The 19763-nt window shown below is 39.3% G+C and overlaps 1 protein-coding gene across 5 annotated transcripts in view; it reads left to right on the top strand.

Annotated features, from left to right (window-relative positions):
* The window catches only part of LOC122548759 (uncharacterized), a 70792-nt gene that overhangs the window by 12168 nt on the left and 38861 nt on the right, over window positions 1-19763 (top strand). The window contains exons 2-5 of one of the 5 annotated variants that reach the window (XM_087986749.1): window positions 9794-9867; window positions 10197-10233; window positions 17017-17182; window positions 17282-17335. In XM_087986749.1, coding sequence (XP_087842875.1) covers window positions 17038-17182; window positions 17282-17335 — 199 coding nt within the window. In that variant the 5' untranslated portion in view covers window positions 9794-9867; window positions 10197-10233; window positions 17017-17037. Of the gene's footprint in view, window positions 1-9793; window positions 9868-10196; window positions 10238-10580; window positions 10604-17016; window positions 17183-17281; window positions 17336-19763 lie in introns of those variants that run through there. The other 4 variants (XM_087986750.1, XM_087986751.1, XM_043687526.2 and 1 more) reach the window with 4 other exon arrangements.

Genomic DNA, 19763 nt, shown 5'->3' with positions numbered 1-19763 from the left:
TGATGCTGATTGCTTTGCCGTCTCATGTACTTTGTGATTTAATTTTGCTAACCTGTCTCTTGTGGGGAATCACCACCCCACTTTATCAATCTTGTTCATGACATCCTCAAATACACGATTTTCCATTTACAAGTCCTTGCTGATTATATCAAATCATATCACTTTAATCCAACTGTCAATTATTCATGTCCTTTATGATAGATTTTAGTATTTTTTTTCTACTGATATAGCAATGGTGGGTCTGAAGTTCTGTTATTTTCCTTGCTTCTTTTTCAAATTGTGGGTGATAATTGCAAGCCTTCAATCTGCAGAAATAATTTCAGAATTTATGGAATTTTTAAAAATGATTCCTAATGTATCAATTGAATTGAATAAAAATCTGTAATTAAGAGACTAACTGTGAATTGTTGGAAAAACCGATCTGGTTCACTGATGTCCCTCAGATTTATTTCAGTTCCTGGCTACTTTATAAGTCTTTTCTTTTAATCTTTAGTAGAGTTCTTAACTTTGTCAGCTAGAATGGACTGATCTTTTTTGAGTATTTGTACTTTGAAGGAATGTATAGTGAGTTTTGAGAAGATTTGTAGCTCAGGTTGAGGTTCTGGATGTAGGTTTGCTCGTAGAGCTGGAAGGTTCATTTCCAGGCGTTTCGTCACCCTACTAGGTAAAGCCTGGAGGCAGACTGAAGATGTTACCTAGTAGGGTGACGAAATGTCTGGAAATGAACCTTCCAGCTCAGGAATGTATAGTTACTGTAATTCATGTCATAAATCTTTAATGATGTGTCTATGTACAGGCATGCCTTTTAATGTATTGCCGATACAGCTCAGCCAATTCAATCATATTCTGGTCACTCACCCCTAAAAGTTCTTTTACAATGAGTTATTAATAAGCCTTTCTTTTCATTACATAACACCAAACCTAAAGTAGCCTGCCCTCTAATGGGATGTTCAACGTGCTGGTCTAGAAAACTATCCTAAATGCACTCTAGAAACTCATTGTCCTAGGTGTAGGTGCTCAATTGTTTTACCCAGTCAATATGTTCATTAAAATCACCTATGAAAACTGTTTGCACATGCTACATGCTCCTCTCATCTAGTTTACGCCCTGTCCTACATTCCCACTACTATTTGGTGGCCTATAAATAATTCCAAACAATGTCTGCTGCCCCTTTCTGTCTGTTAGTTCCATCCATGCAGATTTCACATATTGCTCTTCTGACCTGAACTTTAACAATATACTGTTCCAAATCTTATTCTCAGCACAACTCCTCCTCATTGTTGTTCTTGTTTGTCCTTGAAGATCCTTGAATATTCAGTTCCCAGTCCTGGTTATCATGCAGCCATGTTTCTGTATTATTATATTGTAACCATTTACCTCTATTCGTGGCTTTCATTCATCTCCCTTATGATGTGTGCTGTGTACATTCAAGTAGAGAGCCCTTTGACATTTTGGGCTTGGATTCTCCAGTTTTCCAATGTCCCTTGCAGTGTTTCTATTTCCTGTTGGGCTCAACCCCACTACCCTGACAAGTTAGTTTAATCTCACCCTAATTCGTGAGATTAATAATTGAAACATGACTTGGTACGGCAACTGCTCCACCCAGGACTGTAAGAAACTACAGAAAGTTGTGAACACAGCCCAAGTGCAAGCCAACCTTCCACTCATTGACTCCGTCTACACGTTTTGATGCCTCGGAAATTCAGTCAATATATCAAAGACTCCCCTCCCGACCCAGGTTATCATTTCTGCCACCCTCTTCTGTCAGGCAGAAGATACAAAAACTTAAACACACGTACCAACAGATTCAAGAACAGCTTCTTCCCCGCTGTTATTAGACTTCTGACTGAACCTCTCAAATTATAAAATCTAATGTCGATCTTGCTTTCATGACTCTGCTTTGCAGCCGTAACTTTATATTCCCCATTCTGTTCAAACACCTTATGATCTTTCTACATTATGATCTGCCTGTATTGCATGCAAAACAAAACTTCACTGTACTTAGGTATATGTGACAATAAAAAATCAAATCAATTCAAATTAAAATCTCCCTGTGAGGATATCAGTGCCAGTCCCAGCTGTACAGCTTGTGCATGTCCCATCTGCCCCAGAGCCATTCCAGTTCCTCAAAGTCCTCCCTTCAACACCATTTTCCCCTCAAGACTGATTACTAACCGTATACCCATGACTGTGTCACCAAATAATAGACTAATGCCATTTACAAGTTTGCTGATGATACCACCATAGTTGGTCGAATCTCAGATGGCGACAAAACAGACTACAGACGGGAGGTGGAAGACCTGGAAAAATGGTGCAGTGAGAACAACCTAGCTCTCAATGCCAGCAAAACCAAGGGACTCATTATGTTACTCATGTCCCCCAACACATTAACAGCAGAGAGGTGCTACGAGTGGAGAGTGTTAATTTCTGGGAGTGGTCATTCACAACAAGCTTTCTTGGACTCTTCATGTGGACGCACTGGTTACAAAGGCCCAACAATGTCTCTTCTTCCTCAGGCAGCTGAGGAAATTTGGCATGACGGCAAATACCCTCGCCAAGTTTTATAGGTGTGCCATCAAGAGCATTCTGTCTGGATGTATCACTACCTGGTATGGCAACTGTACCATTCAAGATCAGAGATGGTTACAGAGCATAGTGAACTTGGCCCGGACAATCACAAAGGCCAACCTCCCATCTGTAGAATCCATCTACCAGGCCCACTGACAAGGAAAGGCCGCCAGCATTCTCAAAGATCCATCCCATCCTGGCAATGTTTTTCTACAACCTCTACCATTGGGGAGAAGGTACAGAAGCCTGAACACACGCACCAGCCGGTTTCAAAACAGTTTCTACCCTACTCTTGTTAGAATACTGAATGGACTCACAAACTCTTAACATTCACCTGTCCCTGTGTTTTTGTTTTTGCCGCTTTTTACCTATTATTTATTATCTATGCTACTTACTCTGTGATCTGTCTGTATTGTTTGCAAGACAAAGCTTTTCACTGTGCCTCTGTACACATGTCAATAAATTCAATTCAATTCAATTCAATTCAAAGTAGTGCTGCCAAATAAACCTGTGCGACTATAACCTGGTGTTGTGTGATTTTTTAACCTTGAACACTCCAGTCCAACACCAGCATCACCATATGCTTTTTTGTTTAGTTTGATTTTATCTTTAACATTTCTAGTTACTGAGTTTTTAATTAGTCTTTGGAATACATTTATTCTGTGTTTTCTGAAATATCTCCTTAAATGTCTGTCATTGCTTTCCAATGCCAATTCACTTTAGTCTCTGCTTCCATGTCCTCCTCATTTCCCTTATTTAAATTTCAGAAATAGTCTTAGACCCATTCCTCTTGAATGTAAGAATCAATCATATTATGTTTGTGTTAGCTAGAGGTACCGATTAGGGCGGCATAATGGTTAGCACTGCTACCTCACAGCGCCAGGAACCTGGGTTTGATTCACGTCTGTGTGGAGTTTGCACGTTCTGCCCACGTCTGCATTGGTTTCCTCTTGGTACTGAGGTTTCCTTCCACGATCCAAGGGTGGATTAGCCATGCTAAAAATACCATGTATTATCCAGGGATGTGCAGGCTAGACACCAGGTGCACACAACACCAGGGTATAGTCCAACAGGTTTAATTGGAAGCACACTAGCTTTCAGAGCGACGCTCCTTCATCAGGTGATTTTGAAGGGCTCGATTGTAACACAGAATTTATAGCAAAAATTTGCAGTGTGATGTAACTGAAATTATATATTGAAAAATTGATTGTTAAGCCTTTCATCTGTTAGAATACAGTGATAGTTTCACTTACATAGACCATAGAAGAATACAGCGCAGTACAGGCCCTTTGGCCCTCGATGTTGCGCCGATCCAAGCCCACCTAACCTACACTAGCCCACTATCCTCCATATGCCTATCCAATGCCCGTTTAAATGCCCATAAAGAGGGAGAGCCCACCACTGCTACTGGCAGGGCATTCCATGAACTCACGACTCGCTGAGTAAAGAACCTACCCCTAACATCTGTCCTATACCTACCACCCCTTAATTTAAAGCTATGCCCCCTCGTAATAGCTGACTCCATACGTGGAAAAAGGTTCTCACGGTCAACCCTATCTAAACACATGAACTTCCTTCATGTGTAAATCACAAAACCCTTTTTTTAAAGTTGCCTTCTCGGGTTAACTGTTAATAATGGTGATAGCTTTTATTTCTGATGAAGGGCTTTTGCCCGAAACGTCGATTTTGCTGAAGCTCCTCGATGCTGCCTGAACTGCTGTGCTCTTCCAGCACCATTGATCCAGAATCTGGTTTCCAGCATCTGCAGTCATTGTTTTTACCATATGTTGAAGGTGTTAGCCCCCTGTGTTCTCTGTCTATGACGTGATGTCTAGATTGATTCTAATCTAAAAAGTGAGATAACAGAGATTTACATGGAAGAGGGGCTTAACAGACAATCAATTTTTCATTGTATAATTTTAGTTCCATCACACTGCAAAGTTTTGCTATAAATTCTGTGTTACGATCGAGCCCTCCACAATCACCTGATGAAGGAGCGTTCCTCCGAAAGCTAGTGTGCTTCTAATTAAACCTGTTGGACTATAACCTGGTATTGTGTGATTTTTAACTTTGTACACCCCAGTCCAACACCGACATCCCCAAATCAGGCTAGATGGATTAGCCATGGTAATTACGGGAATAGGGTGGGATCCTTTTCGGGTAGGTTGGTGCAGACTTTCTACGTTGTTGGGATTCTATGATTCACTATGAGATCATTAATTAATCCTGTCTTGTTGCACAATACCAAGTCTGATATTGTCTGCTCTCTGGTTGACCCCAGGCATGCTGTTCGAAGAAACTATGCTAAACACATTCAATGAACTCCTTATCTCAGCTTGTACTACTAGATGGTAGAGCTTTTGGTTTTGGAAGGTGCTGTCAAAGGAGCCTTGATGAATTTCTGCAGATGCTTAAGAACATCAGCACCTGCAAGCTCTCCTCCAAACCACACATCATTCTGACTTTGAACAGTATTGTCATTCCTTCAATGTTCTAAGAAGCTTAAAGAAATCAATATAAGTAAAGGAATAGTATTAGGGAAATTTATGAGACCGAGTGGTGATAAATCCTCTTGATCTGACAATCTGTGTTTAAAAGAGTCAGTGGCTCTATTTGTTTGATCTTGCACAATTCCCTAAATTCAAGAACAGTTGCAAAGTCTCGAGTTCTACATGAGTGTGATGTTAAAGAAAGGTAATTACGTAGGCATTAGGACAGTTTTGGTCCTTGTGGACTGGGCAGAAAGACTAACAGGTAGGATAGTTCATGAACAGTAGCAAGTATTTAAGGAGATATTCAATTCCTCCAAAGTAAAATATATTCCAGAAAGGAAGATTGTAAGAGGGAAGGAAAGATCCAAGGCTAATTAGGAAGTTAAAGATAACATAAAAGCAAAAATGAAGGCATACCTTAATGCAAATGTTAGAAGCTTTGAACAGACCTTGTGCATTGTATTCTTCATGATTAGTAGTTGCACCTCCTCCCATACAATTACTATGTCATTAATGGACTAAACGATATTATAGTTATACTTATGTATCGTCAGATTTTCACAAAATCACAGAATTGTTAAGGTGCAAAAGGAGGCTGGTACCAGTTCTATCCAAATACATACCCAATACCATTTCAAATGCCTCAACTGAATCTACTTCCACCATTATTCCAGGTAATGAATTCCACTCTCACTACTTGCTGTGTTAAGAAGCTTTTTCTTAAATCACCATTCTTTCTTTTGCACATATCTTTCAATCTATGCTCTCTTGTTCTTGTTCCTTTTACGGGTGTTAACAGCTATTCCCCGTCCATTCAATCCAGCCAGCTCTTGACTTTGTAAAACTCATGCAAATCTCTTTTCTGAAACTGTTTTTCCTTTTTTTTTTCATTCATTCGTGAGATGTGAATGTCGCTGGCTGTAGTCCACGTGCCGTAGCTGGGCCCACAATCCCCTTGGGGAGGAAATGGTGTTGATAGGAGTACATTGTTCACTCTCTCAAGCCTGTACCACCATTCAGTAGGATCATGGTTTTCCTGCTCAGTTTAATTCTTTAAAGTTTAGTGTCATCTGCCAACTTTGAGACTGTTCCCTCCACACCAAGATCCAGATCATTAATATAAATTAGACAAAAGCAACAGTCTCAATACCGACCCTTTGGGAACTCCACGACAAACCTTCCTCCAGCCTTTAAAAACAATCTATTGACCATTACTGTCTGTTTCCTGTAATTCAATCAACTTTGTAGCTATTGTCCCTTTTATACCATGACCTATAACTTTCCTTACAAGTCTGTTGTGTGGCATTGTACCAAACGCCTTCTGGAAATCAGTGCACACCACATCAACATTTCCCTCATCAGCCCTTTCAGTTACCTATTCAAAACACTCCAGTAAGTTAGTTAAACATAATTTCTGCTTTAGAAATTCTTGTTTCTTCTTAATCAACCAACCTCTTTCCATGTGACTACTAATTCTATCCTGAATAATTGCTTCCAGAATCTTCCCTACCACTGTGGTTTAATTAACTGATCTGTAAATGCTGGAATTATTCTTAAAACCTTTTTTGAACAAGGCCATAATGTTTGGAATTATATGGTCTCCTGGCACCTGTCCCAAGTCGAGGGAAGTCTGAAAGATTGTGGCCAGTACATTTTCAGAAAAAGAAATGTGCTTTTGGAACAGATGCCAGAAGTCTTTAAACAAAATTTCCAAGCAGGCTTCATGACTGAAATAGGATATTGAGCAGTAACGCTAAAAAATGGAGCATTCGCCGGTGGGATTTGAAACATCAATACAAAAGAAGAATCAAAACTAAAGGGACTGAAAAAAATTACCCCTGGCAATTCCATCAGCGGGCAGGAATTGGGTACAGTCACAGGAGAATGAACTCCAGGAATGCCTAGGGTATGGCCAACAGGTATTTTAGTTTTGGCCAAAATGCCATTATGCAATTTGAAATTATGCGTGACACAAAAGTTTGGGCGGAGAAGACGATGATATCAATAGCAGAGGTATGAGTTATAAAGAAGCTTCAGCCAAGAAATGAATTTTTTTTAGTCTCAGGCTCATTCTGTGTTGTATTGGACAGTGAATGCATAGTCACAATTGAATGGGTTGGTTAAAATGTTACCTAGGTTCTTTAATAATAAAGATCAAAGTAAGGTTAAAGAGTTTGTAGGTTCTACATGCTTCATATTTGAGAATGACAAGTGATGATTCCCTGTAACAAAACTGAGGTTAATCACTTTAGCAATACAAACTAACTGCTGAACTTTTCCAGCAATTTCTGTTTTTGTTTCCACTTTCCTGCTCGCTCTCCATAAATCTTCAACCTATTACTAATTAAAAATCTGTTAATCTTCTCTCTAAATTTATTCAATGGCCCAGCATCCACCACGTTCTGCAGTAGTGAATTCCACAGATTCACAATCCTGTGAGAGAAGAAATTTCTCATCATCTCTGATTTAAATCTTTACCCCTTTTCCTGAAACTAGACGTCTTGTTCTAGATTGCCCCACTTGAGAAACTTCTCTAATCAAAATATTAAGCAGGTAACTTGGCATCTGGAGATAGGCATTTAAACAAAGAAAGGTTAATTATCTTAAAACTACACTGGTAAAGAATAGAGAATAGAATCCGTACAGTGTGGAAGCAGACCATTTAGCCCACACTGACCCTCTGAAGAGCATCCCACCCTATCCCTGTAACTCTATATTTTCCTTAGCTAGGCGAAAGTGAGTACTGCAGATGCTGGAAATTAAAGCCAAGAGTATGGTGCTGGAAAAGCAAAGCAGGTCAGGCAGCATCCGAGGAGCAGGAAGATCGACGTTTTGGGCAAAAGCCCTTCATCAGGATGAATGGGCTTTCCTGATGAAGAACTTTTGCTCGAAATGTTGATTTTCCTACTCCTCGGATACTGCATGACCTGTGCTTTTCCAGCACCACATTCTTGGCTTGTTTCCCTTAGCTAATCCACCCCAATACACCCTACCCTACACAACCCTGGACACTGGGCAATTTAGCATTGCCAATCCAGCCTAACCTGCATGTCTTTGGCAGTTTGTCCATCCATTTTCGCATAGGTTAAAACGCCTACTAAAAGATGCAGGAGTGAGGGATGATGAGTGCACTAAAATCAAAGAAGAGATCAACAATATAATCGAAACATTTAAAAAAAGGACAAAATTGCATGGGCAATCCTTGTGAAGAACTGCAAATGTTGGGGGCTACGGTCCATCATCAATTACTTTTTTCTTCAGTGATGAGTGATCTTCCTGACTGGGGAGCAAACCATAATCAGCTCCATTTTGTCGGAGCACTTGAATACCTACCCAGTATGTAGGGAATAGGGTTTCTTAGAAAATTTGACAAGTTTTACATTGGATAAGGCCATCAGAAATACCTTTTAATTAAGGGGACATGCTGTATCACAAAAGAAAGGTACAGGGAAGGCTAAAGGTCATGACTGAAAACATTAATTTCCCTTGAGGTTAATTGACAGTGTTTATACCACTAATGAATATGAAGGTAAAAATAACTCTTACAAAAAAAAAGAAAAGTAAGTATATTTTGAACTCTGTATCTTAACATAATACAACTATTCAGTAACATTCTGTTTTTCATATTCCATATAATATAAACAACTCCCATATTCCTTTTCTTTGAACAAAGCAAAAGGAATATTAACACATTTTTAATCATAAAACTACTTACAAAATTTTTTTTATAGCTAACTTTTCGTACTACCAAGCGTCCCTCTTCAGGGGTCTCCAATAACCTGTTACAGCAAGATTTGACACCACAGTGCTTACACAAAGTTCTTTCCAGTTCTTCAGCTCTTTTCAGTTGGAATCTTTCATCACTATTCTTGCAGACCCCAGGCAGCAGCAGTACCACATTATCTTCTAATCTGTTTGTAACCACTAAAAATTCTAAATTGGGTTTCATTGATAAATTGACTGGCTAGATAAATGGGGAAACAAATGGGACTGCCGTGCACAAGGAGCTGTAGGACTGAATAGTTAATAAACGCTATTCACAAAGAAAGATGTCTTGATTTCTGTCTCACTCGCTCGCTCGTTGGTCTGAAGTGACAAGTCTCAGAATTGCCAGGTGGCCATTTTGGACTGAGATGAAGAGCAATTTCCTCTGTCTCAACATTTGAAATTGTGTACTCCAGATAGTTGTGGGTACCAGTAATCAAATATTTTCAAGAGAGCGGTTGAGAGAGTTTGAGATTTTAAGTAAATTAATAGATATACTGGATAGTATGGGATGCTAGAGATCTGGTAGCTGGGAAGATTAGCTGGGATTTTATTGAAATATGTACCAGGTTCAGTTAATATAATGGTTCCAGCACTGAAGATGTTTGGTCCTGATGTCCTCCCAACTCTCTGCATGCTTAACTCATTTAGTCCCACTTACCCTCATTTTCCCTGTACTTGTACAAGGTTATACTCTTAAGGTAAGCTTTGAATTACCTTTTTAAAGGGGTTAACTGAATATGCACCACTATTTCCCAAGCAGTTTATTCCACATCCTAGCCACTTGATGCAGAATGACATGCCCTCTTGTAGTTGTTGCTTCTTCTATCAAACACTAGATTAATGTCCTCTAGTTTTTGATCCATCTGGCAAGGCTAAAGGGCCTATGTTTCTAATATAACATAAAAAGAGAAATTAAGTATTACTGCAATATGAAAAAGATAAAATTTCCCTTTAAAACTTTCCAGGGTTTTTGAAAGCGTGAAAGTTGATATGATTCATTCTGAAGAGAACTAAAAGGACATTTTTTGGTTATTGACAGGTAATGTAAAATTCTTTGACTATATTGAGGAATAGCACTTGTATGCTCAATTCAATGTACTCTTACAAAATTGGTTTAATTCTATAAAAGTGCAATACAGTGTTAGGCTGACTGCTGTCCAAGATAAAATTGCTCAAATATAAGAAATGAGGATGTGATGCTGAGGAGTTTTACCTGACACCATGGTGGTAGTTCTTTTTTAAATGCTTTAAATGACATCTTTCTGTTAAATTATAAGATAATGGCGAAAAACAGTAGACCAATACAATTTTTTTATCCTAAACCTTTACTTACTTTTACAAATGCTGTCATTTAAATCCAAAATTCAGACTCTGAGTGAAGACAATTCCTAAGAAAGGACTTGCAGTAAGTAAGCAAAAGTTTTTTTCCCCCATCTTCTTATCTGATTTAACTTAATAACGAAAAGATAACATGCTGTTGAGTATTCTGTTTTTCAGTTCACGTATCTTTTCATCATATTTGAAAAACCACGATCTTGCATATTTAGGAGAGTTTTCTTTGTATTCTGTTTCCAACTTCCAGTTAGCCTTCTGGCTAAATGTGTTATATTAAATCCTTGTGGTCTTTTTTCCAGATTATTTTATATTAAATATTTCCTATTCTGAGTACTTAGATGTAGGCTGACACATCAGTGCAGCAGTGAGGGAGTGCTCTGTTGTGAGAGCTGCTATCTTGTGGATGAGTTTTTAATTTGAGGGCCAGTCTGCTTGTTCAGGTAAGCATAAAAGATTCCAACGTGGAAGAGCAGGTAGTTCTCCTTGTGTTATTTATTCACAAATTGGTTGATGGTTACTCATATAATATTAATTGCACTACAAAGATAATTAATTAATTGACTAGGCAGGACATGAGGATGTGCCCTATATTAATGCAAGTAATTTCTCTCCTCCCATCTTTTCCTTCTTCCCTTTCATTTCCTTTTCCTCTTATCAGTACTGCCTTTTCCTCCTCATTCTTGCTTTCTTCTGTCTTTTAACTTGCTGCTTTCTTCTTGTTTCTGTCCTGCTCTACCATCTCCCATTTTTCATCCCACTTTCTTCTCTTTTGTCACTAACCCACCGTTCCACTTTTGGCAAACAAGATTTCCCTTTCATAAATTCATGTTGACTTTGTCATAGAGTTTGTCAAGGTCTACAGCACTTTGGCAAAAACAAGTAACAAGTACATAGCTATTGTACTTTACCTTTACTTGGCCAATGGCCTTGGCACTCCATCAGCTGCAACTGTTAAAAACAGTAAGTAGGGATGGACAATAAATGCCACCAATAAATGTGGTGGTATTTCCACATATCTGTTGTCTTGTCCTTCTCGATGGTAGTGGTCATGTGTTTAAAAAGTGCTATCTAAGGAGCTTTGATAAATGCAGTGCATTTTGTAGTACACACTGCTGCTATTGAGTATCAGTGTTGGAAGGAGAAAGGAGGAAGGTGGAAGGGCAGCACAGTGGTTAGCACTGCTGCCTCACAGCGCCAGAGACCCAGGTTCATTTCCTGCCTCAGGCGACTGACTGTGTGGAGTTTACACATTCTCCCCGTGTCTGCATGGGTTTCCTCCGGGTGCTCTGGTTTCCTCCCACAAGTCCAAAAATGTGCAGGTTAGGTGAATTGGCCATGCTAAATTGCCCATAGTGTTAGGTGAAGGGGTAAATGTAGGGGAGTGGGTCTGGGTGGGTTGCGCTTCGGCGGGTCGGTGTGGATTTGTTGGGCCGAAGGGCCTGTTTCCACACTGTAAGTAATCTAATCTAATTTGTAGATAAGGTGCCAATCAAACAGCTGCTTTGTTCTGAATGGCGATGAGCTTCTTGAGTTGTTGGAGCTGTGCCCAATAAGGCAAATATGGAATATCGCATCTTATACAGCGCTGAGTTCCAGCTTTTTCTACTACCATTATACTACCTTATTTTCCTTCTGATCCTTTTACCAATTATGTTAAATGTATGACCGGGAAGTTCATTTTCTCGTACTTGACTTTGAACTCATCTTTGGCAAATGCTCCTCCCATTATCAATCAGAAACTTCAATAGTGTCCAAGTAGTCCCAATCCACTTCTCTGTGATGTTGTCCATAGCAAACGTCATGTTCTTATTCAGAATAATTACAAATCACCAGATCTAAAAAAAATTCAAATGCTGTCCTATACTGTTAGATCTATGGCAGCTACCTCAATAACGACACATGTCAGTGAAAGACAGGGCAGTAACTCTGATACCTTTCACAGTTTTCATATTTTTGCTAATTTCTTATATTCAAGTTTTATATACTTTATCAACTTTCACAGAATCACAGAAATGCCACTATGCAGTAGTAGGCCATTCAGCCCTTCCTGTCTGCACAACTCTTCAAACGAGCATTGTTTCCCATTACCAAATTCCTGCTTTCACCTCATGTCCATGTACATTACTTCTTTCCAACTATTCAGCCGATGTCCTCTTGAAAACCTGAAATGAACCTGCCTCCACCACCCCTAGCCATTCCATATCCTAACTGCTCGCTGTGTGAGAAATATTTTCTCAGATCATATTTGCTCCATTTGCAAATCACTTTAACTCTATGCCCTCTCGTTCTTGTTTCGTTTACAACAGGATCAGATGTGTGCTTTATTAACTGCTCTCTCCACCTGTCCTGCTACCTTCAATGATCTGTCCATGTATATGTCCAGGTTATTTTGCTCTGCACCCCCTTTAGGCTTGAACTCAGTGTTATAGAGTCATATAGCATGGAAACAGACCCTTTGGTCCAACTCATCTGCGCCCACCAGACTCTCAATCTGACCTGGTCCCATTTGCCAGCATTTGGCCCATATCCATCTAAACTCTTCCTATTTGTACACCCATCTAGATGCCTTTTCAATGCTGTAATTGTACTAGCCTCTACCAGTACCTCTGGCAGCTTATTTCAGACATGCACCACCCTCTGCGTGAAAAAGTTATTCCTTAGATTTCTTTTAAATCTTCCCCTCTCACATTAAGCCAGTGTCCTGTAGTTTTGGACTTTCCCACCCTAGAGAATAGAACATGGCTATTTACCCTATCCATGCCCCTCATGATTTTATAATATCACTGCTCAGCGTCCGATGTTCCAGGGAAAAAGCTCTCGCCTATTCAGCCTCTTGATATAGTTCAGACTCTCCAGTCCTGGCAACATCCTTGTAAATCTTTTCTGCACTGTCTCATGTTTAGAATGTCCTTCTTATTGAAGGGCACTCCAAATTGTACATAGTATTCCAAAAGTGGCCTTACCAAACTCCTGAACAGCTGCAACATGACAATATTCAATGCACTGACTAATAAAGGCAAGCGTACCAAATGCCTTAAAAATCTCAGCAGGTCTGGCAGCATCTGTAAGGAGAGGAAGGAGCTGACGTTTGACAAAAGCTTTGACAAATGGTCAGTTAGACTCGAAACGTCAGCTCTTTTCTCTCCTTACAGATGCTGCCAGACCTGCTGAGATTTTCCAGCATTTTCTCTTTTGGCTTCAGATTCCAGCATCCGCAGTAATTTGCTTTTATCTTTCATACCAAATGCCTTCTTCACTATCCTGTCTACCTGGGACTTCACTTTCAGGGAACTATGCACCTGCAGCCCTTGGCCTCTTTTTGGCCACACTCCCCAGGGCCCTACCATTTACTGTATAAGTCCTGCACTACTTTGCCTTAACAAAATGCAGCACCTCACACTTATCTAAATTAAACTCCACCTGTCACTCCTTGGCCCATTGGCCCATCTGATCCAGTTGTAATCTAAGATAATCTACTTCAGTGCCCACTACACCATCTATTTTGATATCATCTGCAAATTTACTAACCATACCTCCTACGTTCAAATCCAATACAAATCATTTATATAAATGACAAAAAGCATTGGGCCCAGCACTGATCTTTGTGGCACACCACTGGTCACAGGCCTCCAGTCCAAAAAAAATCCCTCCACCACCACCTTCTTTCTCTGAACTTTAATTCAATTTTGCATCCAATTGGCTAGCTCACCCTAGATCCCATGTGATCTAATCTTACTAACCAGTTTACCATGTGGAACTTTGTCAAACACTTCACTGAATTCGAAATGTAAATAGGATACAAAATATAAATAGGGCAAACATGATACAGAATCTTCTGTTCCAAGGTCACCTTTTGTGCACATCAAGAGTGTGGGCTTAATGTAGTCTCATAGGCAAATCACTTCAGTCCATTAATCAACGAAGTCAGTCTGCTGTAATATGTCTCCACTGAACGTGTATTCCTTCATTGGTAAGGAGATAAAAAAGTCACAGTAGTCTAACAAAAAATATGGGCTGGAATAGGCCATTCAGACCTTTCAGTCTCCTGTACCATTTTCCTGAACTATCCACACACACCTCTTCCTATTGCTTGTGTTCTTAAGATTATATGATATCCTTCCTAATTGTCCTTTGGGCATTCCTCAGATTCATTTACTTGCTTTTGGTCTTTCAATTCTGCTTTTCTGCAATAGCAGATTGCTAAAGGTTCTTGCAATTTAATTTTGTCTGTCTGATAGCTGATAGAATTTAAATTCAATTCATAAAATCTGGAGTTGAAAGCTCGTCAAGCAACAGTAACCACGAAACTGAACTGAATTTTGAAATAAAATGGCCAAGGAAGCTTCTCTAAAGATCTGAGTCAGCATGGCTTCATGAAGGGAAAATCATGTGTGACCAAATTATTTGAATGCTTTGAGGAGATATCAGGCAGGATAGATAAAGGGGACACAGTTGATGTAATATTTCAGAAGGGGTTTGATAAGGTACCATGTGTTAGGCCGTTGAATAAGATCAGAGTATAACAAAGGTGGGAAGGCAAGTGATGAGGATGACTCTGCAGAAGGATACACAGGTTAAGCACATTTGCAAAAACTTGGGAAAATGAACGATTATTCAATTTGGCAAGAATAATAAAGAAACTAAAATAATAAAGTGGAGTATAAAAATAGAGAATTATAGCTAAAACTGTAGAAGAAACTATTCACCAGACTTGGAATGCTGTGAACAGCAAGTTTTGAGAAGATTTGTAGCACAAGTTGAGGTTCTGGATGTTGGTTTGCTTGCTGAGCTGTAAGGTTCATTTTCAGATGTTTCGTCATCATATTAGGTAACATCTTCAGTGAGCCTCCTGACAAACCATTGCTGATGATTCTGCTATTCCATTTATATGTTTGGGTCTCTTTGGGTTGGTGATGTCATTTCCTACGGTGATGTCATTTCTTGTTCTTTTTCTCAGGGAGTGGTAAATCGGGTCCAAGTCAATATGTTTATTGATAGAGTTCCAGTTGGAATGCCATGCTTCGAAGAATTCTTGGGCATGACTCTTTTTGTTGTCTGTATGTTTTTCACAATACATACGGACCAAATATTGCAGAGCAACTACTCAGAGGAGAGGAAAATCACCTATACAGTGTATTCAAAAAGAATGGGAACCCAATGAACACAGTTCACAGATTTCTCGGCAACAAACCCAAACAAGTAGACAAATCACATCCAGAAACCCTAGCCACTCTCCCCTATATCAAAGACATCTCAGAAATGACAGCCAAACTACTCAGACCCCTTGGCATCATGGTAGCCCACAAACCCACCGACACACTAAAGTAGCAGCTAATGAACTTCAAAGACCCTATGCAGACAACAAGCAAAATACCTTGCAATAACTGTAACAAACACTACATCCCAGTCGAAGTGGTGTCCTTCCTCATCTGTATGTAAGGATATTAGTGAGAAAGGGTCATGTCATTTGTGGGTAGTTGATGACCCTCTCTCACTAATATCCTTACAGGCAGATGAAGAAGGACACCACTTTGATTGGGACAACACACACATCCTAGGACAAGCCAAACAGAGACACGCACGAGAATTCCTAGAAGCTTGGCATTCCAACCGGAACTCTATCAATAAATACGTTGACTTGGACCCGATTTACCACCCCCTGAGAAAAAGAAAAGGAAATGACGTCACCATAGGAAATGACATCACCAACCCAAAGAAACCCAAACATATAAATAGAAAGCAGGAATCATCAGCAATGGTTCGTCCGGAGGCTCACTGAAGATGTTACCTAGTAGGGTGACGAAATGTCTGAACATGAACCTTTCAGCTGGGCGAGCAAACCTACATCCAGAATCTCAACCTGAACTACAAATCCTCTCAAAAGAACTTAAAGCTATACACAGGAGCACTATTTGGGCACCTTCGTTAAATCTGATCTAGCTTCATTAGTTTCCAGGGAGAGGGGTGAAATTGGTAAATAGAAATGGAAAGTTCTGGGGGGGCCAAAGACTAAGAGGGTTCTGCTCAAGCACAACTGGATGTAAAATGCAGTTTGATAACTTCATAATAATGGTAGTATTGAGTGAACTGGTGTTCTAATAGAGCTGGATATCACCAGTATCTGTGCAAAACCTGGTGGTGTTGTTATGTGTGATGTCACTGAAGCATGTAGCTTAAAATAGGCAGGGATCAAGCATCAGAGATAATAGTAGCATTGAAGCAGAAGGGAAGACATTGCAGGCAAATCTCTGCTTATTCACTGATTTTCATTTGAACGGGCTGAGAAATGGAAGGGACTCCAATGTGTCTAAGTATAACTGGAATGTGTTCCAAAATGTCTGGTCCTTTATTATGTAATTTAATCACACAATCAGTTAAGGTTGGAAGCTTTTGATGTAGCATTGGTGTATTGGTGAACTTTGATAGATAACATTGCTGGAGATTGTACAAATAAATTTACCAGTAATCCCTATCAAATAATGTTTCCACAGCATAAGCAATAACCATGATGTTACAGTCTGCTTCTATTAATTCAAGTTGGTACAATGTTTTTCTAGCCAAAGTTCAAAGTTTGCTCTGAAATTTATCACTATTAATTCTTGTTATGAAATGTTATCACACATATAGAATATTAGACTAAAGCTCTTTTGGGGCAGAATAGAAAATGTGTTCTATTCTTAAATACCTTAGTTTTCAATATGTGCAATATCTTGTGTAGCTATTGAATGTACTTTTTTGTGTTGGGGAAGGACTTCACATATGAATTCAACAGTGAAGTCAATCTTGCAAAATTAAGTTTGCTGCACTAAAATCATTTTTTTTCCCCCTCTCTTCCTCTTTCGCCCTCATTCAGGTATATCATAAATTTCCCAAGATGCCTTCACACGGTAAACTTATGGTACCCGAAGGTTTGAAATCCCTGCTAGAGGCATTAGGCAGAGCAGTTGTCCAAGATCAGCCAGAAAATATCCACCAGTTTGCCTCAGCATATTTCACAGATTTGCAGAAATTTAGAGATGGTTAGTGTTCTACCTAATACATTTTTGTATTTGAATCTAAGTTTTGTTTAGCCCAATTAAAATACAGATCTGCTTACTGTATTTCCATCTGTTGTACAGGAAATCCAACTCTTGATATATGTGACCTAGTGAAAATGTTCCATTTGAGCAGAGGTAAGGACAACAAATTAATTTACTGAATGGGGAATATTTTGTTTAATTGTTTTTCTAGTTGCATTGATCAATATTTACTTATAAATCAAGAGTTGCTTTGTTGTTTTCCTCAACTATATAACAGGTGATCTGAAAGATAAATTTGAATAACGTTTTGGATTAATTTCCTGGAACAATATGCTACAGAACCAGCTACAGATTAGGAACATTTAATTTGTAAACCATGGTAAAACAACCTCTGGGAAAAAGTGGTCATCATACAATTGAAATAGTTGAAGTTTGCATGTGATGTACTCCCGTTCCAAATAAAAAGCTTAGGCTTGAAGCCGTGTCCACGGGTTAGCAGAGAAGGGTAGGACAAAGTTGGTTCAGTAAGAAAGGGGAAGTAAGATTTTCATTTTGGTAATAAAAATCGACAAGCAGATGTTTTTAAACGTGTGAAACTTGTGTTTGTTAACGCTCAGAAAGAGCTAGGAAACATGTACAAAGAATACAAAGTTAGTATGCACAATATAGCAAGCAATGAGAATGGCAAACGGCATGACTGTCTTTATTGCAAGGAAATTTGAATACGAGCATAAGGAAATCTTGGTGCTATTGTAGAGGTCGGAATTTAAAACACATCTGGAAAACTACACAGTTTTGGATTTTACATCTAAGCAATCAAATACTTGCATTGGCTGTGATATAGTGAAAGCTCATTAGATTGGTTCATATTGTTCTTTGGTGAAAGGTTGAACAAACTAGATCTGTGTTCTCTAGAGTTTGGAAGAATATGAGATGATTTCATTGAAACATGTATGAATCTGAAGGGGCTTCACAGGTTAGACACTGAGAGGTTGTTTGGCCTGACTGGGGACTCTAGAAAATAGGGTAAAAGCCTCAGACTAATCATTTAGGAATGAAGTAGAACAATTTCTTAACTCAAATAATTATGAATCTTTTGAATTATTTATTTCAGAGAGTTGTGGATCCTTTGTGGTTGAGTATATGTGAGATTGATATTTTGGTTCTGAACTCTCTGAAACCAGGAATATTAGGTGCATGAAATGGAGATGAGGCAGAAGATCTGCCATGATTTTGTTGAATGGCAAAGCAAGCTCAAATGGTCAAATTATCTATTTTTCTTGTTTTTTATTTATTTTCATTTCTTATTTGCATTTCCATCTGTTAACAGTAAAAGTGCATTTACAGCTTAGTGATTGGTAGATTAAAAATTGCTATGCAAAACAATTCACTGACTAGCTGTCCAGTGAGGCAGACACTTGACAATAAGAGTACAAAGAAATGAGAGAAATGGATGGATAAAATTTGGAAACTGTGTGAAATAAATGAAAATCTTTATGTAAAAATTGCGTTAACACAGTGAAACCTGTGAGATTTAGATGAACCAGTTTAGCATCATATGATCTAGGTGTTTAGAAAATTCATTTTTTGTTTCCAGACAAGGTAAGATGATTAATGGAGAGAATTTATTAAAATCCTCATTTTCCCTCCTCTTCATTATATTTATTTCCCATCGCTACAATTTACTAAGAATTTTTTAATATTGTCAATTTGCAATAGTGAATGCTAACACCTATTATTCAGTCCAGTTTTTTTTTGTGTAAGTGCTTATTTGACCTAGGTTCATTTTTGCAACATTACTCCTGTGTTTGTGTCCTGAAACCATTATTTGCTCTTCACCCATTCATAAAACATAGAACATAGAACATAGAAGAATACAGCGCAGTACAGGCCCTTCGGCCCTCGATGTTGCGCCGATCCAAGCCCACCTAACCTACACTAGCCCACTATCCTCCATATGCCTATCCAATGCCCGCTTAAATGCCCATAATGAGGGAGAGTCCACCACTGCTACTGGCAGGGCATTCCATGAACTCATGACTCGCTGAGTAAAGAACCTACCCCTAACATCTGTCCTATACCTACCACCCCTTAATTTAAAGCTATGCCCCCTTGCAATAGCTGACTCCATACGTGGAAAAAGATTCTCACTGTCAACCCTATTTAAACCCCTAATCATCTTGTACACCTCTATCAAGTCACCCCTAAACCTTCTTTTCTCCAATGAAAACAACCCCAAGTGCCTCAGCCTTTCCTCATACGATCTTCCTACCATACCAGGCAACATCCTGGTAAACCTCCTCTGCACGCGTTCCAGTGCCTCCACATCCTTCCTATAGTATGGCGACCAAAACTGCACACAATACTCCAGATGTGGCCGCGCCAGAGTCTTATACAACTGCAACATGACCTCAGGGCTCCGGAACTCAATTCTTCTACCAATAAAAGCCAGTACGCCATATGCCTTCTTCACCGCACTATTTACCTGGGTGGCAACTTTCAAAGATCTGTGTACATGGACACCAAGATCCCTCTGCTCATCCACACTACCAAATTTTCCGACCATTAGCCCAGTACCCCA

This window comes from Chiloscyllium plagiosum, unplaced genomic scaffold (assembly GCF_037043375.1).
Source record: "Chiloscyllium plagiosum isolate Xiang-an unplaced genomic scaffold, Cpla_swu_hap1 HiC_scaffold_4, whole genome shotgun sequence".
Lineage (NCBI taxonomy): Eukaryota > Metazoa > Chordata > Chondrichthyes > Orectolobiformes > Hemiscylliidae > Chiloscyllium > Chiloscyllium plagiosum.
This window is presented reverse-complemented; position numbering and strand designations above follow the sequence as displayed.